Raw genomic sequence first — 17,480 nt, 5'->3', positions numbered from 1 at the left:
TGACTTTAATATGTTTGCCACACTTTAGGTCTTTTCTTAGCTCAGCTGGGTAACAGATGACCATTTCAACATATTTTACTGCTTTACTAGAATCACCTCAGAGATTCTATTTTTTCTTCTTTTTTTTTTTTTTTTCTTCTAGGAGAAGGAAAGAAAATTTTGTTCTTCTTTAAGCAACAGGTTTTTGTCCCATCCTCACTATGGGGGGAGGCAGGGAAATAGGACACACCAAAAAAAATTTTATTTCTAAATGGGAGTGCACTGCTGGGGGAAGATTTTTAGTCACTTGTTTAGTGGCATTTTTTCAAGCTAAGAGCTAGGCACTCTAAGTATTTGATTCTGTTATTCTCCTTACCTTAAAAATCTCTGCCACATCAAAAAGAATTGGTGGTATTTTTTTACGTAATTGTTCTGACAAATTATTCCCCTCCTCCAAATTGGATGAATTCTCCCTAAGATTTTGAACTCCTTATGACCACCTTATTCCTACTGACCACTACTGTTTAGGATGAGCACAGGGAATTACTAATTTCATGAGGTTTCAGGCTATTTCTCATGCTCAATTTACTGAAATTTAAGTATGTGAACCAAAGCAGTGTCACTTAAGTGAATTACTCTGCTAAAAGCATCTCAAGTTAAGTGTGGGATACAGCCTCTAAAAATACATGGTAATATACTTGAAAATTTTGAAGCAATCATTCTATAAAACTTTGATATGTATTTAGAGTACGAAGAGCGGTCTGGATACGGCTATGAATAAATGGTGTATTTTTAAAGCCCCTCACCCCTTCTGTCAATTAACCGTCATTATTAATAAAAATTAGTATATAAAAATAGCTAGAAAAAAAGCATTTATAAAAAGTTTCAAAAGTTAAGTTACAATTCAAAAAAGCACATGGATTGGAAACACCAATAGCAAGTAAAATGCCTTATTTCAAGCATATTGTTGAAGAGAACTGTCCTGTATCACTTCTGCAGCTATTCAGGCCTGGCACAGCATCAGCTTTTACCATATGGCTTCTCCTTCCCTTGCGGAAAGTGAATCTTCCTGTCAAAGAGCAGCTGTTCTAAATTATCACATCAAATTTTAACCTTACAGTAGACAGGCACTGAACCCACAGAGCCATGACGGTGAAATAGTTCACCTCCTTGACCTGGGTAGGATTTGCCATCTTTCAGGGCTATCCCTGCCTCAGAACACCTACACTAATTGCCGGGGTATCTGATACTTAAAGCTGAAGCCACAAACAAATTCTAGGCAGTGAACTTTGTACTTCCCCTCCCTAAACAAGCTGTGTGAAGTCCAAGTCATTATTTTCCTGTAAAGAATAACACTGAATTTCAGACAGAATAACAGAATTTCAAACGCAAAGAGGATGAGACACTACAAATGAACTGAATGTTATTGAGTTTGTCATCCAAGAAACAGCAAATGCTGCTACTTCTCCCACAGTCTGAGTGTTTCAATAAAGTCTGCTATCAATTGCTGGTTATTTAGATGTCTGCCAACAGCGTGTTTTGACAACATCTTGAGCTTCACGCTGAGGAGCAGCAGACTCAGAGAAGATTCTCCTCATCTTGTACTCATCTTTCAAGATGGTCCTTACTCTGAGAGCGTTTTCAGAGCTGAGTGTTATCAGGACTCACAGCTCTTGCTGCAATTGCTCTCTATTTAAAGCCTACTGCCAGCTGACAGGGGTACTGCAAAACCCTGTTAGCCTTTATAAGTCCCGCTCTGGAACTAATAAGGGATTGTCAAATGGCTCTATAAACTCTGCCAGTGGCAGGGAAATCAATGGAAAAAGTTCTCAATGGAAAAAGTTCCCTCAATTCCCACTGACAATGCAACCTTCATGCAACTCCAAGACTGAAAAATCACCCAAGGCACAGTGAACAAAACGTGCTGAGGATGATACTCATTATTTAGTCTTTAATCTTTTGAAAGCCTCCAAAGAAGGGAACCCATTCCAGTGAAAAGGTTAAGGAAATACCGGCAAGATCCTTTAGGATTCTCAGTGACAGACATCCAGAGGATTCTTGCAGCAAAACCCTGCCCATAAATCCAGTGGTAGAGCCCTTGAACAGGTGAGTGTCAGAGAATAAAGGCAAATATTTCTGTGTGGATAAGAACAAGTAAATGTTTCACAAACTTATTAAATTGGAGAAAGCCTGGGTTCCAATGGGGTGTTTGAGGAGTTTCCTTGTCAGAGTTTGGAGTGGGGTGGTCATTGTGTTGCTTGAAAAGCAGGTAAGGGAGACAAGGAAAAAACTGCCAACACACCCACAAAGTGGCAGAACAAACACTTATAAAGTGGTAACATATCTGGATCAAACAAACATACAACTGTATTATGTTGCATTTTCTAAGTAATTAACACTTTTGCAAATATTTCCATTATTTCTGAGTAAGCCTTTCTATTTCCCACCTTGTTTCAAATACAAAAATTCAATTTTAAATTATCTAGTCCTGCCATATATTGACACTGTAGTGCTGAACAACTTGCAGAGATGTATTACTAAGTTCTCTAAGAACACTTAACAGTAATGTTACATTTGAGCTTCTGATCACTGAATGTTAAAAACTTTATAGCAATATTTAATCATGTTTTTAAATACTTCTATCACCATCTCCAAGAAATTTAGTAAAGGCTTTTCCAAGAAACTAAAAAGGGCTAAAAGAACAGTTTTCTTACATGTATGAACAATGTGCATAGTATTGTATCAAAAAACCCCTCTTTTCCAATAATTTCAGATTTTTTTCTTCAGGATATGTGAAAATGTGTTCAAAAAACCACAACATTGTGCCAAATAAATTTTGCCTAAAAAACTTGCATTTTTATATCTACTAGGAAAAAATTCGAGAGTATTTTCCAAATTTGTAATGGTCAGAATATGTTACATAAAAAGTTGGCTGGGATCTTTAGCAAGTATTGAATACAACGTAATTCTTCTCCCATAAAAATCATCTGGACATTTTCAACACAACTTTTGTAAGAGTTAAATAAATTCTAAGCTGGAAGGTAAATCCTTGACTTTTGTGCTCTGTTTATGTACTTACAGACTACAAAGTGGATCAAAACAATGAATATTTTACAAATAAAGTGATTCATAATTTATAGCTGCTGTCATTTTAGTTTGCCAGCTTGAAAGACTAAGAGTCCTTTTAAAAAGCATCTCTCCTGCTTTTTAAAATCAAAACAATACAAACCAAAGGAATAAAAACACACCTCAGACCTCTGCTTAAAAACTCTGAACCTCCAGTTTTCTCAGATTTCAGGTAAAGGGAAACTTTTTGATAGTTTCATTATTATATTGTATGATCTCCATATGATCAGTGCCTTTATTTTATTAAATATATTTATATTAATATAATTATATTAAATATTACTCCTGTGCAGAGTCTGAGTTAAGGCCACACATATTTGCAGTCTAACACATTCAAGCCACTCAATTAATTCCAAGAAAAACTTTGCAGTTGCAAAAAAGATTTGTGCCTTCATTCCGTTTTCATTTGCACAAAATTGAGTAGTTCCTCACAGTATCTTCTTCTCTTTACATGCAAAGTCATATTTTTTTTTCTTACTGATCTAGAAAAGTAAAAATTAGATTTACTTATGCAGAGACAAAATGGTTATTTAAAGCACAGAGGAAAAAAAGGAGTCTGGAGAAATTTGCTTCCTTGGTATTAATGATGTTGTACATATTTTTACCACAAGTGCAGCAGTCATTCCACTAAAGAATTAGGCAATGGATGTGATGGTTCAGATTTAGCAGCCACAGATGGCATTCCTTTCATATCTCCAGAAACTCAGAGAAAGAAATATGATTTAGGAGATGCTCACTGCACAACTTGAAACACTGAAAAATTTAGTGTTAGGGGAAATTTTCTGAAGTCATTTTTGCAATAACCAGGCACAGTGGGTGAACTTATCCTCTCCCTCCTTTACCCCTCACTCCCTTTTCTCCCATTCAATGCACCTGATTAATAGCTAAAAGTTAAACACATAAGGAGGAACTGTTGGGTTACATTCTTTTTCCTTCTGTCTTTGTTATAGAAAATGTATCAGTCACTCATGATTAAAACTTACAACTATATTACATAGCATTACATAGGAAATTTACAGTTCAGATTTACTCAATTCCAGCAACTAAAATTTAGAACTATACCTTGAAACAACACCATGCAGAAAATGTTATTCTGTGCTTTTTGGGTCATTATGTTCAGGCCCACCAATTTAAATTTTTCATTTGATAACTGGAGACAGAAAATTTGATTTTGGTCTAGAGGGTCACCTGTCGGAAGCCTTCAAAAGAGGATTCAAGCTCATAGTCCCACATGGATAAACAATTGCCCACTGCAGGCTTGCTAATTAAATATACTGCAATGAAAAATGACAATTTTCATGTCCAACTGGTCTTTCTGAAGTGCATGAAACCAACAGAATAGACACATTCAGGATGGAAAAGATTTAGTAGTCCAAACCTGCCAGTGCAGGATTTTCTTTATCATCTGGTTCCTGCAATTTTTTAAAAAACAACTCCTGAAATGAGGCTTCCATTATTTCCCTGAGGAGCCTTCCAGATCATTACAGAACTACAGATAGTTTTTCTGCCATTTATCTTACATTTTTCCATTTATTTTGGTATCAATACCCCAACTAATCAACCTTCAGAGAGTGAGATCTAGTTCTTCTATAGTGTTCAAAATAAAACTGAGTCAAGCTTTTCCATGTACAAATCCCTCACTGGGAAGGTGATGTGAATGCCCCTTTTTTTAACTCAAATGTCTGGGCTGTTCCAAACTCTAAGCCACTGTCTAATCTCCTCCTGCACTTGAAACTTAAATAGTGCACACAAGATTCATTGCCATCATAAAAACCATGTTTACCTTGAATATGTACAGAGGCAGTCAAAAAAGATGAGGTACAGAGCAACCAGTCTGTCCTTTAAAAAAGAAGGCACCAGTAGAGGGGAAAAGCTCAGACAAGAGACATTAGACATGAAAGAGGTCTTGAAATTTGTCCATATGGAAGCTGAAAGGAAGCAGTTATCTCCTTACCATACAGGGATATGCTAAACCTTATCCCAGTGACTCTAAAAGAGAAGGGTTAAACACAGCAAGAAGTTATGGTTTCCACACAAGGCAAGATATGGCATTCATTGCCACAAAAATTAAGAGATTAAAAATATAAATGAGTCAAAATATAGACAAATTACCAAGAGACTGGTCACTGACTCCTATTGTACATAGTCTTTCTTACAAAATGCGTCTTAAATCTTCAAAGGTCAGCAGTAGATTGGCAGAAGCTTTGCCCAGGAAAGCAGCATTTTTATATAATATCTTACACTTTCCCTTAGTTTCCTTAGGAGGGTGCCACTAGTCACTGTCAGAGCAAGAATAGTAAGACAGATCTAACCTGATCTATTTGTCCTGTTTGATGGGAAACAAATTAAAAGATTATTTTTTCCTTGGTTGGCTGAGGATCAGGATGGAGATCATTAGAAAGCATCAAGCTTAGTGTGTAGTTACAGCCAGTTGGGGGTTTTTCCCCCTAATTAAAACCCACTAATAAAAGAGAAGATGCCAGGAAAAGGTAGTTTGGTCAAAGTGACAGGAAAACACAATTTATAAAAGATATTGTGAGGAAGAAGGTCCGTTCAACCATGTAATATTTAAATAAGATTAAATAGAGAGGATCCTTGTGATGCTAAAAACCTGTAATAACAAACAGACTACAGTGTATGATATATACCATTTTAATTAACTAATAAATATATTAATTAAGGTAAAAAATGGGTATGAAAGGGTGCTTTTTCCAACTTGCTCCCCAACACATCTTACTTTACTTCAAACTCTAATTCTTCCAAAACACCGAGCAGGTGCACAAGCCTTTGCTAGAGGAGGAATTAAATCTTAAACCGTTAACCTCAAGTGTATCATTTTTGGGAAATCTTTGCTCTACAAACACACAATAAGGAGGACAAAGATGGTCACAGTGAAATTCTTTTGCTGACTGACAGGTAGGGATGTTGCTGCTGTACAGGAAAAATCACTCAACAGGATCCACAGCAGAACAATATTCCACCCAGAAAGAACCCATCAGCTGAGCTGGCTTTCATAGCTTACCCATAAATGTGTTATAAAAATGTGCACTAATAAGAAAAACTGGTCTGACTTTATGTTGACTTTTCCTGGTTATGCAGAGAAAAGAAAGCAGTTAAGGAAACTGGTGACATTTTTGTTATTTGGGAGGCCATGACTGTGTCTAATTTTCCAAGTACAAAGAAAAGCTGTTCTGAATGGAATTTAAATAGGCTCATCTTACACTATTAAGGTCCTTCCTTTTAATTCTCAGTGATAATCTTCTGCTAATGCAAAATGATATTGTTTATGAAACCTGCATTATGGAAACAAACAAAATCAGAAACCATCTGAACACAGGATCAAGTAGTGATTTCTTAAGATCTTGAGCTTGAGAAGCTCTTAAATGTTTTCAGCCACTGGGAAGACAATAACTTCTACTACTAATTATTGCTTCAGATTTCAACTAAAACTTATTTTTCCTAAGTTATGTCTTCATTCCAGCCCATGCCTGTAACAACATTCTGGGGTTACATTACCACAATCCTGATGCTACTGCCCTCTCAATGACAAAAAAACCAAACCAAAAAAACTCAAATAAACACAAAAATCCTTAAACAAACACAAAAATCTTTAAACACCCTACAAGATGGAGCAAGAGAAGAAGAGGAGAAAAAGAAAAGGAAAAATGCAGGAGCAGCCTTGATCTTGAAGTCAAAGCTGAACTGGTTTTCTGAGTTTTCCAACTCCTGCTGCACCATTGATACCAAAAAATGTGAAGTTTTGAGTGCTTTTAAAACATCACTTTTAAAACATCACTTCAATCACAGCACACTGAAAGGATCTGATCAATATGACTTCCAATAAAGGTTAGCAGAACATTCTATGTTACACCAGAATAAACCAGAAGGACCTGTTGCTATTGTTAATGGCTTCATCATTTAAAATCCCCTTGATCAACAATGAGTGAGGAAGAAAAAAACCAAACCAGAAAAATGTATTAATTCTATGGTCTGATTCTCTCTGCAGAACTCAGTAGGAGCTGCTTTGCCTGTCTCAAGCATTTGAGAACTTGTTTTTAATAAAAGTTTAGTTTAATTTATTTAGCTTTACTTTTGCTCAGTTGTAGTCTGTGCTCACGTGTGACTGAAACTAAACCAACAGCTTCCAACCATTTACAGGAACACAGGCTCTCCAGCAAGCAAGAATTTATACAGTGGATAAAAGATTCACTCATGTTTTAGCATTTCTAAGTGCAGCTGTAGGAGGCCCTGGAGAAAGGATTTCTGAACAATAAAATCCTCCCCTGAATTCAGCTCTTAACAGAAGAGCTTACTTTGTTTTTTATAAATAACAGAATCTAACCCCAGAAAAGCATCCTTGTACCTGGCTACTCAATTTATTCAAGGGCAAAAGATTATTTAAAATCTATTTAAAACAAAAATCAAAGGAAGAACACTCTTACCCCTTCCCCCAGATGTCCACCTGTCATTTTCTGAGAAAAAGTCATGGCTATGGTTTGTTGGGTTCTCAGTAACTCTCCAGGACTTGCTTGATATATGCATTGCTGTAGGACTAATTAAAAAGGAGCAGGCACTGTCCCAGCCAGGCTCAGAATACTTTAAATTTAATGTTCTACACATACACACACCCCACAGTAAACATTTCAGCTATTGTGCTTCCAACCATGTGATTTCCAGACATTACTGTTTAATTTTTACTTGTATATTTAACAGAAGACCCTTTGCTACAGCCAGCACCCTTCGAGGCACACTGTGAAAAGACTGATTCAGCACAAAGCTTCAAAATGTAATTTTATAAAAAGAATAAAAATATTAGCTACTACCATCTTGCTTGATACTAAAACTAGTAAATACAACATGCATTTCTCTAAGATTTCTAAGAAGGACCATTTCTGTAAAATATCCAAATCCCCAGTGTACTCTTTTCTTGGGAGCATTCACATAACCACAGTTAGCAGAAACCAAAAATTTGGAGAAGATAGAGTTAAAATACATGAGTACTTATGAATAAACTTGAACTATTAATCTTCCAAATGTATCTGCATTTAATATTTATGCTACAGGAGCAATACCATATCTTTTTTACCAACCAATTCCAATTAATCAACACAGCTCATTGGCAGAAATCATATGTCAAGACACAAAGTATAAAAGACAAGAAGACACTGCAAAAAAATCACTTTTTTGACACAAACATTTAAGAAAATGGAAGAAGGTCCAAGAGTGATAAGAGAGGCTAGATTTGCTGCACAATGCGCTACTAAAAATCAGCTGTTGACTCTTACCAAATATTTTTAGCAGATAACGTTATTAGCACAGCTTGACCAAACCCCATTTGCACAGCAATTTTCCCACCTAACTGATATTTCTGCAGGGATTCAGAACCTGGAGAAAAGGAGCACAGCAAAGGGAGCAGGGCGAGCCCCAGCTCAGAGCAGAGCTACGGGCACGCAGGGCACGGTTACCTTGGCAGGCAAAGCCTCTCTCCTCGTAGCCAGCGTTGCACAAGCACTTCCCGATGGGCACCAGCCACTCTCCCTCCGTGCTGCAGTACATCTTGGGGGGCTCCTCCTCCTTGGAGTGGTTGACACAGGAGCCCCTCACCTCCACCAGCGACTGGGAGTCCATGGGCACCGTGTCTGGGAACATGGCCAGGTTCTTGACGGTGAAAGGGCACTTCTTGAAGTAGACCCGCACCGACACTAAGGCAACGCAGGCGCCCACGTCCTGGAAAGCCAGGTAGAAGCCCTTCCTGCTGATGGGCCCCACCTCACGGATCTCCGTGTTCAGCTTGAGGATTCGGTCACCCAGGTCCATCTGGGTGAAGCTCTCGTCAGCCGCGATGGTGTCGATCTTTGTAAACTGGTGCTCCTTGAACTTGACCGAGTGGTCGTCGTCAGACTCCATGTAATAAAGGTTGAAGGTCTCTTTGCAGGTGCCCAGCACCAGGGGGATGCTGTTGCAGTCCCTCAGGGTGAACTTGAGCTCCACGTAGATCTTCTGAGCCGAGTTGCGCGGGATCCAGTTCGTCCGCAGCCAATTGTTCTGGCTGTGATCCATGACATTGCACACTTGGTAAGTCCTGATCGGAGTGTAATGCTCGTCAACACCGCTGATCTCTTCCCACTGCATCAACAAAATAAGAAGAAAAAGAAATGTTTTAAGATCAATTATTATACCAACAAAAATAATGTTTAGACCAAAAGCTGTGAAAAAGCAAAAATAACTTTGCTTGGGCATATCTATAAAATAAACAATCAGGTCTGGTTCAACCTTCTCTTACTTTTTTTCTAAATAAAAACTAAAAACATCTTAAATGATCACAGAATTCCCCATTAATAAGTCAGTTTTTACCAAGTTACTTCAAGGTGGATGAAAGAGATGCTACAGCTGTTTTGCATTACTAAAAACCTGTGATTTCCTAAACAATAAGCAGTGCTGTCCTTTCACCCACAATTCCATGCCTTTACAACAACTACACTCAGCTCAGATGGAGGAGATCCTCAAGGACCACACATATTTGCACTGTTAGAACCAGCTTTATATCTAAGATTAAACAAAAACCAATGGCTCCAACTGAAATTTCATACAGTTGCAATAAAAATGTTACATTTCTATATTTATTCAAAGCATGACAATTGATTTTCCTTGGGATAAATGTACTCTGGACAAACAATAACTCTGGAAACTGGGTTGAGTTGGTCTAAGACATACTACCACTTCACCATATCTTGATTAGGTGGTTTTTCAGTGCACTACATAGGGTTTGACATAGGAACGATTTTGGAAGAACACAGGGTTATGATTTGTTTTTACAGCAGTCCTCAGCTAACAAACTCTCTTGACCCAAACATGAAGGAAGGGGTTTCCTACTTGAGAATTACTCACATACCAGTCCTACCTGGTTTCCAAAGTCACACTTAAGAAAGAGGAATATTTATCACTCACAAGAAAAAATAAAAAAAAAAAACTCACAACAAAAACTGGAGAATCAATGTCAGAAGTCACTGCCACTCTTGAGGAATGGAGACAAAGAAGAATTTCTACCAGAAAAACATCTTCCCTCAAAAATCAAGTCATATCAACTTCCTATTTAAGATCTCAGTCTGGTAATAACTTGTTTTATATAAGCACCTTTTGTTACAGGACTTTACTGTAGTGCAGACAGTAGGAGAGGAAAGAAGTATTCCCACTATAGAGACAAAAACCATGGTGCAGAAGTGCTTACAGTTTCTTGGGTTTACAATGCGGGTATATCACACACATATACAAAGGAAGGAAAAAAACCATGGACATATCAGAGTAGCATCTGAGAGTTCTCAGTCTCAACCCACTAATTTAAGGAAGTTTTGATCTGACTAAGAGCTGGTCTGCACAATGAAATTGTCCACACAGCACTGAAGATGTGATTTTAAACCATGTCATTAAACCAGCAGATAAAAACGGTGTAAATACTCTTTCCTTTAATTGAAACCAAGTTTACTGCAATTCACTTTACAGACCTGACTATACACAAGTTTTATCTCTTCCTGACTAGTTCAACAGACTTTAAAACACAATCTTGGATGTGTTTACAGCAGCTGATATGCTACAGCATGCCATAACAGAATATATTTCCAAAAAGAGCCAGCAGCGCAGGGACTTTTTAAATCAAAATTACCACACTGGAGCCCATGGCCACTTGAGAGCTCGGCACCAGCCACACAAGGATGAGCTGCTGCCCGCAGAAGAGACAGCTGGACCCTGGCTCCCAACCTCTGCCAGCTTCCCAAAAGTGAGTGAAGGACCCTCCTCTGACAGATGTCCTTGCACAAGCACAGGCCCTGAGCCAGCGATCCAACCCTGCCTCAAAGAGCCATAATTGCCTCAGTGAAGCTGGATGCACTGATTCATCTGCAGCTCTTACCTGGACAAATAAATACTGAGTAACAACACCTGGATGAAACTAGATAGGATTATATAATGAGACCAAATTTTAGAGACATTTTAAGCAGCTCGCACTGATTCAGAAGTCATTCAGCGGTTATCATTTCCATATAATTTCTAATCAGTTCTATTTAAAATGTCCAGAGGGAGATAGAGCCAAAACCAGGAACTGGCACAGTTTAAAACATCTCCACAGGAAGATGTTAGTTTTATGAACAAGTCTCATGATAAATTTTTTTGCCAGAAGCTTCTTATCCAACAGACTTTTGCATGTAGATATAGGACTTGCATAACAAAGGCAGTATCACTACTATGTTGTTAATCCAAAAGTTTCAATTATTAATTTAATGCAATTATAATTTCAGTAATTTTCAATGAAGATCAAATTGCCTGGAAGTCTGTGTTAGTCCACTTACATCAACAACAAAATTTTAGATTGATCACTTAAATGATGAAGCATTGCTGAAGGGAAATGTCACTCTCTCAGTGCTAATTTGACTAAAATACTTTAACAGTTATAAAATTGTGGAGATTGCAGCTATTTCATTAGAAAAAGATTAAATAACTCACCAAAACTACAGGAAGAGCATTCAAATCCCAACATGTACTTTTGGGAATTCAATAATTATCATTATCTAAGTAAAAAGCAAGCAGTACATTTGCATTGTTCATACATTGCAACTGTTCCCATTAAACCTCTGTATTGCCATTTAAAGGGATCCTAATGTTAAACAGATAATCAAGGACATTGAGGGTTTTTTACTAAGTAAGGTTTCTCAAACACCTGTATTCCCATTTATTTTAATTTTATTTTGGTACCTCCCATGTCCGTCTGTTTTATTATTTTCCCTTCTTAATTTCATCCCTGGAATAGGAATTTATCTCTACTTATTTTTTTAAATTTTTTAAAAGAATTTTTGTAACTATTATAACTTTACAGAGCAAACTGAACACATGAATTGCAAGTACCAAAATTGCTAGAGAGGAAATTAATAGGCAAGTCCTAAATTCTGGAATGATGAAATGATGGGACTATCCTCCTCCAAGCCCAATAGGAATGATAAATTCAAAATTTTTTAGGAAGATGTTTATAAAAGAGTCTCAGTGACACTATGAGAGAATGATGTGGGCCACAATTTCTGAATTCATATTATTACACAGTATTTATGTCATATTCCTCTGATGCCTTCAGGCGTTTTCAATACTTTTGAAGCATTTCCAAAAGTGCCATAGCACCACTCCCTTCCCAGCATGTAATCTGGCTTTTGGAAAATGTTCTTTTTACTTTTCACTATTTAAAATCTTCTTTGGATACTGTTAATGACAGCAAACAAGAGATTGCTTTCAGTGGTGGAGAAAAATGTCCAGATCTCCAGTGAGAGGGTCTAACTCATGTCTCTGAGTGACAAAGTTGAGCCAAGAAGGATTTTCTTCTCCAAGATCTGGCACTGTGCTGGACTTAAGACTTTGGTTTATTTCTTGCAATTTCTTTGCAAAAGGAAATGCAATTTCTTTACAAAAGGAAATGTACAGAAGTGAATGTAGGATGTTTCTGGGATGCCATGAGCAGCCTCAATGAAAAGCTCCCTCTCAATGTGGGAATCTAGGACATGAGTGATCTCAATTCTTGCATCCTGCCTGTGACATCACTTTTTGTGTCTTTTTATTCATCATAGTTTAAAAAAAAATCTGAATTACAATAAGAAACAGAGGGATATTTTGTGATTTACAATACAACATATATGCAACTGTGTGATTGCAAAAAAATCCCCATTTTTCAGTCAGCATCACATTGCCATCAAACTCTTTAACTACAAAGTATAAAACTGCAAATTGAGATGAGCATTAGAATAATTCAAGTCTAAATAAAAAAAAGAACCTCTCCACATGCTGTTTAAAAGCTTAACAAAATAGTAGCAGGATGCAAGAGCTCTGAAAGGTTGCTATTAACAAAAACCCTGTGATGACCATATTATAGGAGAATGCATTCCAGGCCAGCTCATCAGTATGGAAACTTTCCTGATAACATCACCAAAGATGCTGATTCAAGGCCCATAAATACCAACCAACTGAGATCAGAGGACAGAGAATGATCTGATTTGGGATTTTAAGAAACTTTAAAAGTACCATGGAAAATTTTTTTCTCATTTGACATTCAAAATCAATGAAACTACCTCAGGCCACTGGCTCTAGCCAGAGGTTTTTAGTTTTTTCTAAGTGGTAAATGGAAGAATAAATTGCATTGCAAGAGCTTTCTGATTAAGTTATACACACAGTGAAATTATCATTTCCATCACATAAACCTTCATAAGACACAGACTGTGGGTACACTCATAGCTTCAACCTAAAACTTGGTTTCTTCATAGCTAAGCAAAAGAGTTTCAGAATTGCAACCAAGACAAAATATTAATATCTTGTCTGTTGAGTGCTCAGGTGACATGAGAAGCTCATTTAGAGTACCCAGATACTACACTTCCCTAAGAAAAACTGAGGTTTAGCATTTTACCATACACCTAGCCCCAAATTTATCCTAAATTATCCAAGCCAGTCAGATCTGTGTTCCATACAGTTATGCTTCTGAACTTTTAAAGAACTGTGAAATAAAATAAAAATTAAAATAAGTAACTGTCTTACAGAATCTAAACACACATAAACAATATTGAGAAAGCATGAGTGCATACCTTATCATTGGACTGCTCAACTAATAATCAAACCAAACTGCAGAAAGATGAGGAAGACCATCTTTTCTCCCCCATCTCTAATTGGCAGACAGAAGAGTACTTCATCATCAAATTTGTAAGGACAGCTGATTCTCACCCATCAGCAAGCAAAAGCCTCTTAATCACAGTGAGGTAAAAAGGTCACCACAAGGAGGAAAACATCTGACTTCCTAACAGACATCTGAATCCAGCATTCAAACACCCCTTCAGACAAAAAAAAGTATTTACAGCTTCATTTCTTCCCCCTAAGCTATATATCTCCTGGAGAAGCAGGTTTTAATCTTATTTATCTCACAGGTTAAGCAGATTTTCTGGCAAGTTCTCAACACAACAGTCCCCATAGCTGAAATCTGTACTGAACAATAATTTTTATAAAAGCACCTTTCTCCACAAGCATTGAATAAACTAGGTTAGATTCAGCCTCTAAGTGTGGCTGTTTCAGAGATGGAAATTTATCCAAGACAGATCTCACACAAAGCTGTGGATGTGGCAGTCTGAAGTGAAAAAAGTGTCTTCAAAGAATTATTTCACACAATGTTAGATATGACATTTAGCTCATAACAATCAGCTCCTCTAAATTTTCAATACTAACACATATAAACAGTATCAGGTTGTTCAGCACCATCCTCTGCTTTACCTAATGCACTACCCAGCACCAAAAACTGTATGTGGCCACCCACACAGGCAGTAATTACAAAGAAATAATCAGGACACAGTCAATCAAAAGTGGGAAGAATCCACTTCTCCAAAGTGTTTGCTGGCTAGCTAAACAGGAATATATCCTTCATCCACATTCATGCCTCAGTTTTCTAAGAAATAAATTAGGAACAATTTAACAATGGGGCGATAATTTTGGTACTATTTCAGCTATTTCTGGAACCATAATAATGATGCCAGCATTAAAAAAAAATAATCAAAGAATGAGCAAATGCAGAAGCATCAGCAAGCAGGATTTTTTAAAAATGAAACCATTACTTAAACGGGAAAACAACACCACAACAGAGAAAGTGAAAAACATCTGTGGCACAAGAACACTTAAAAATTCACATTTGAAAAGCCCCTGCAGTTTCTTGTTTTGGATTTGCCAGCAAAACACATAAACAAAAAAAATATTTACATCAAAATGCACAAAACAGGTGCATAATATAGCATTTCCCTGCTAGCCAGTCTTTCAGAAAAATGTATTTTTACACAATGGCATTTCCTAGAGAAATCCCAAACCACCCCACATTCTCCTATTGTCATTAACACAACACTCAATGGAAGTGAAATTCAGTAGTGTTGTGCTGAATGTAACTGTAAAAAGCACCAGCTGGCTGCATTAGAAATGGCAACCTTCCAGGTCTCAAATGTCTTATTTATATACAATGGAATCCTTCCAGCTGTTTAATATTTAGGGCTAATAAATATAATTGGCAGTACTACTGCACAAGGGCAAGGAACACAAATCCATATAAAACTACTTCCCTACAGAAAATCTCATTTGTTCTTAGATGATTAAACCAAAGAAGGATACAGAGTTCTGAGCAAATTTTACATAGCAGACTTTTTTCCCCCTTTAATCCAAATAATATTTGCTTGTTTTCAAAGTGCAAAACTGAACAGAAAAAAAAAAAAGGCAAACCAGGCATCCTTACTCCAGCTGCTCCTGGAGCAAAGTGTCCTTCCACCAGTGCCTTACACAGGGCATAAATAAGTAAACTGGCAATGCAGAAAGACAAGAAACAGCAATGTTGGATCCAGAAAATAGTCACACCACACCAACCAGTCCAGAGGTGAGACTTATTCCCAATTTTGTGCAGGAAAATTTTACCCCTCTCGCAGGAGCAGATTAACCCTATACTGAGCAGGAGGTGAGCAGAACACAGCCAAGAATGGAAATGGAAGAGTTGTATGCTGAAAACTTTGTGTCCCTATTTCCAGATTTGCAGCAGATTTGATGGTGGCAAAGCCACCCCAGCATGGTGTCACCCCAAAGTGACACTGCAAAGGTTCCTGCTCAGTGCAGCAGTTTCCCTCAAGCTCCAGAGGATCTCCAATTCCAAGGAGCTGGAATTTTGCACAGCCATGTTCACATGAAAACTGAGGAAAAGCCCCAGGATCTCTGGCCTCCAACACAATAAAAGCTTTAAAATCTCAACACGGGATGTAATCCTGCGCATAAAGGCAAGAACTGTGACTCTGCCCCTTCTGAAAGATCTTGATTCCACAGAAATCTTCAACTCCCTGGCACAACCCAGATGGGGAGCTAATCTAGAAATGGAAACCTTTAATTTGGGTGAGTGACACATAGCTAACACTTCATAGGTCCACGTGAGGCAACAATTTAATCTGAAACTCAAACAACTTCCATGACAGCTGGAGCCCACAATGAATCCCATAAAAGGCTGCTCAGAGTAATTACCATAATTTAAAGGTATTTGGGTTATTTTGGTTTTAACTTTGTTCATATGGCAATGTTCTTTTTATATCCTTTATAAAGGATATATTATCCTTATCCTTTATATATGTTCTCTTTATCTCTATTTATATCTTTTCAGCTGGGCAATTACACATTCACATATCTCCATGTTTCCATCTTTAGAATAATTTCTTAATAACTACTTGAGGAGGCTTCCTTTTCATTCATGAGTTTATCCTTTCATTGAAAATTGCATTCTTCAGTAGAGGCATTTAAATTATACTATGATATTCTTCTGAGTTGTCAATAAAATACATTTTTCCTTCTGAAGTTGCCTCTTTATTCCTGTAGAAGGCAACACACCTTAAAGAAAAGAGCATCTGAAATCCTGTCTCAGCCATCATACCTCCCCTTTAATGAGCACAAGCCAAAAATAGTTATGTATATAACTGAAAAGCATAATATTCATATTGTTTCCTCCAATCCCTTGCTTGGGAAGTACTGCAAAAAAAGGCAATAAATAAAAATAGCACACGTACTATTTTTTAAATATAGCTATCATATAGGGTCTTGAAAATTAAACACATGCTAAAATCAGACAAGAGTCATTATGCTTAAAAGGCTAAGTTAAAAATACCTCCAAAAAGGTAATTATTCTTTTGTCAACTGCTGAGTCAAAAGAGAGATGGTAATTATTATATTTTTTACTGTGACTCTATGGAAATTAATTTCCTCACCATACAATTAGGAAAAGTTAGTTCTGTGCACATATTTCCAGTTATTCTAATTGAAAAATATGCTTAATACAGGAACTCATATTTCATTGACATTTCATATTTTCTAAAGATAAATTTGTTTCAGCTGAACAAGAAGAAAGTAATTAGACTGGGAATTCTGGAGATAGTCCAGATATCTTCTCAACCTCTGGCTGAGACACTCTTGATTTCTCAAGGCTCTAAAGCATTATTAAACAATTACCTTCCCTGTGTCAGGCTAGGGATGAGAGAAGAACTCATGCCTAATTTAATATGAGATGAATAAACAGAAGTAACTCAACCAGGATTTTAACCAAAGACTCTTGAGGAGCAATGGCATTAGCTGATGTTCACAGTTCTATAGTGTAGCAGTAAATTGGAGATAGATCGTTTCCTAAAAATTCTGTTTGTTACTTGATAAATTGTCCACACTGGGAACTACAAAATAGCATGCCAAAAAATATGTAGTTTTACCTGTAGAAACAAAACAAAACAGAACAAAAAATAAACGCTCAAAGTCAACCAACCATAAAAACCTCCGAAAGTTCATCATACTTTAACAGCTTACAGGTG

At 37.1% G+C, this 17,480-nt stretch overlaps 1 protein-coding gene across 2 annotated transcripts in view; it reads right to left on the bottom strand.

Moving 5' to 3' along the window:
• Positions 1-17,480, bottom strand: part of EPHA3 (EPH receptor A3) — a 174,426-nt gene that overhangs the window by 112,556 nt on the left and 44,390 nt on the right. Inside the window, exon 3 of one of the 2 annotated variants that reach the window (XM_058800095.1) lies at positions 8,571-9,231. In XM_058800095.1, coding sequence (XP_058656078.1) covers positions 8,571-9,231 — 661 coding nt within the window. Of the gene's footprint in view, positions 1-8,570; positions 9,238-17,480 lie in introns of those variants that run through there. The other variant, XM_058800096.1, reaches the window with a different exon arrangement.

This window comes from Ammospiza caudacuta, chromosome 2, assembly GCF_027887145.1.
Source record: "Ammospiza caudacuta isolate bAmmCau1 chromosome 2, bAmmCau1.pri, whole genome shotgun sequence".
Taxonomy (NCBI): domain Eukaryota; kingdom Metazoa; phylum Chordata; class Aves; order Passeriformes; family Passerellidae; genus Ammospiza; species Ammospiza caudacuta.
This window is presented reverse-complemented; position numbering and strand designations above follow the sequence as displayed.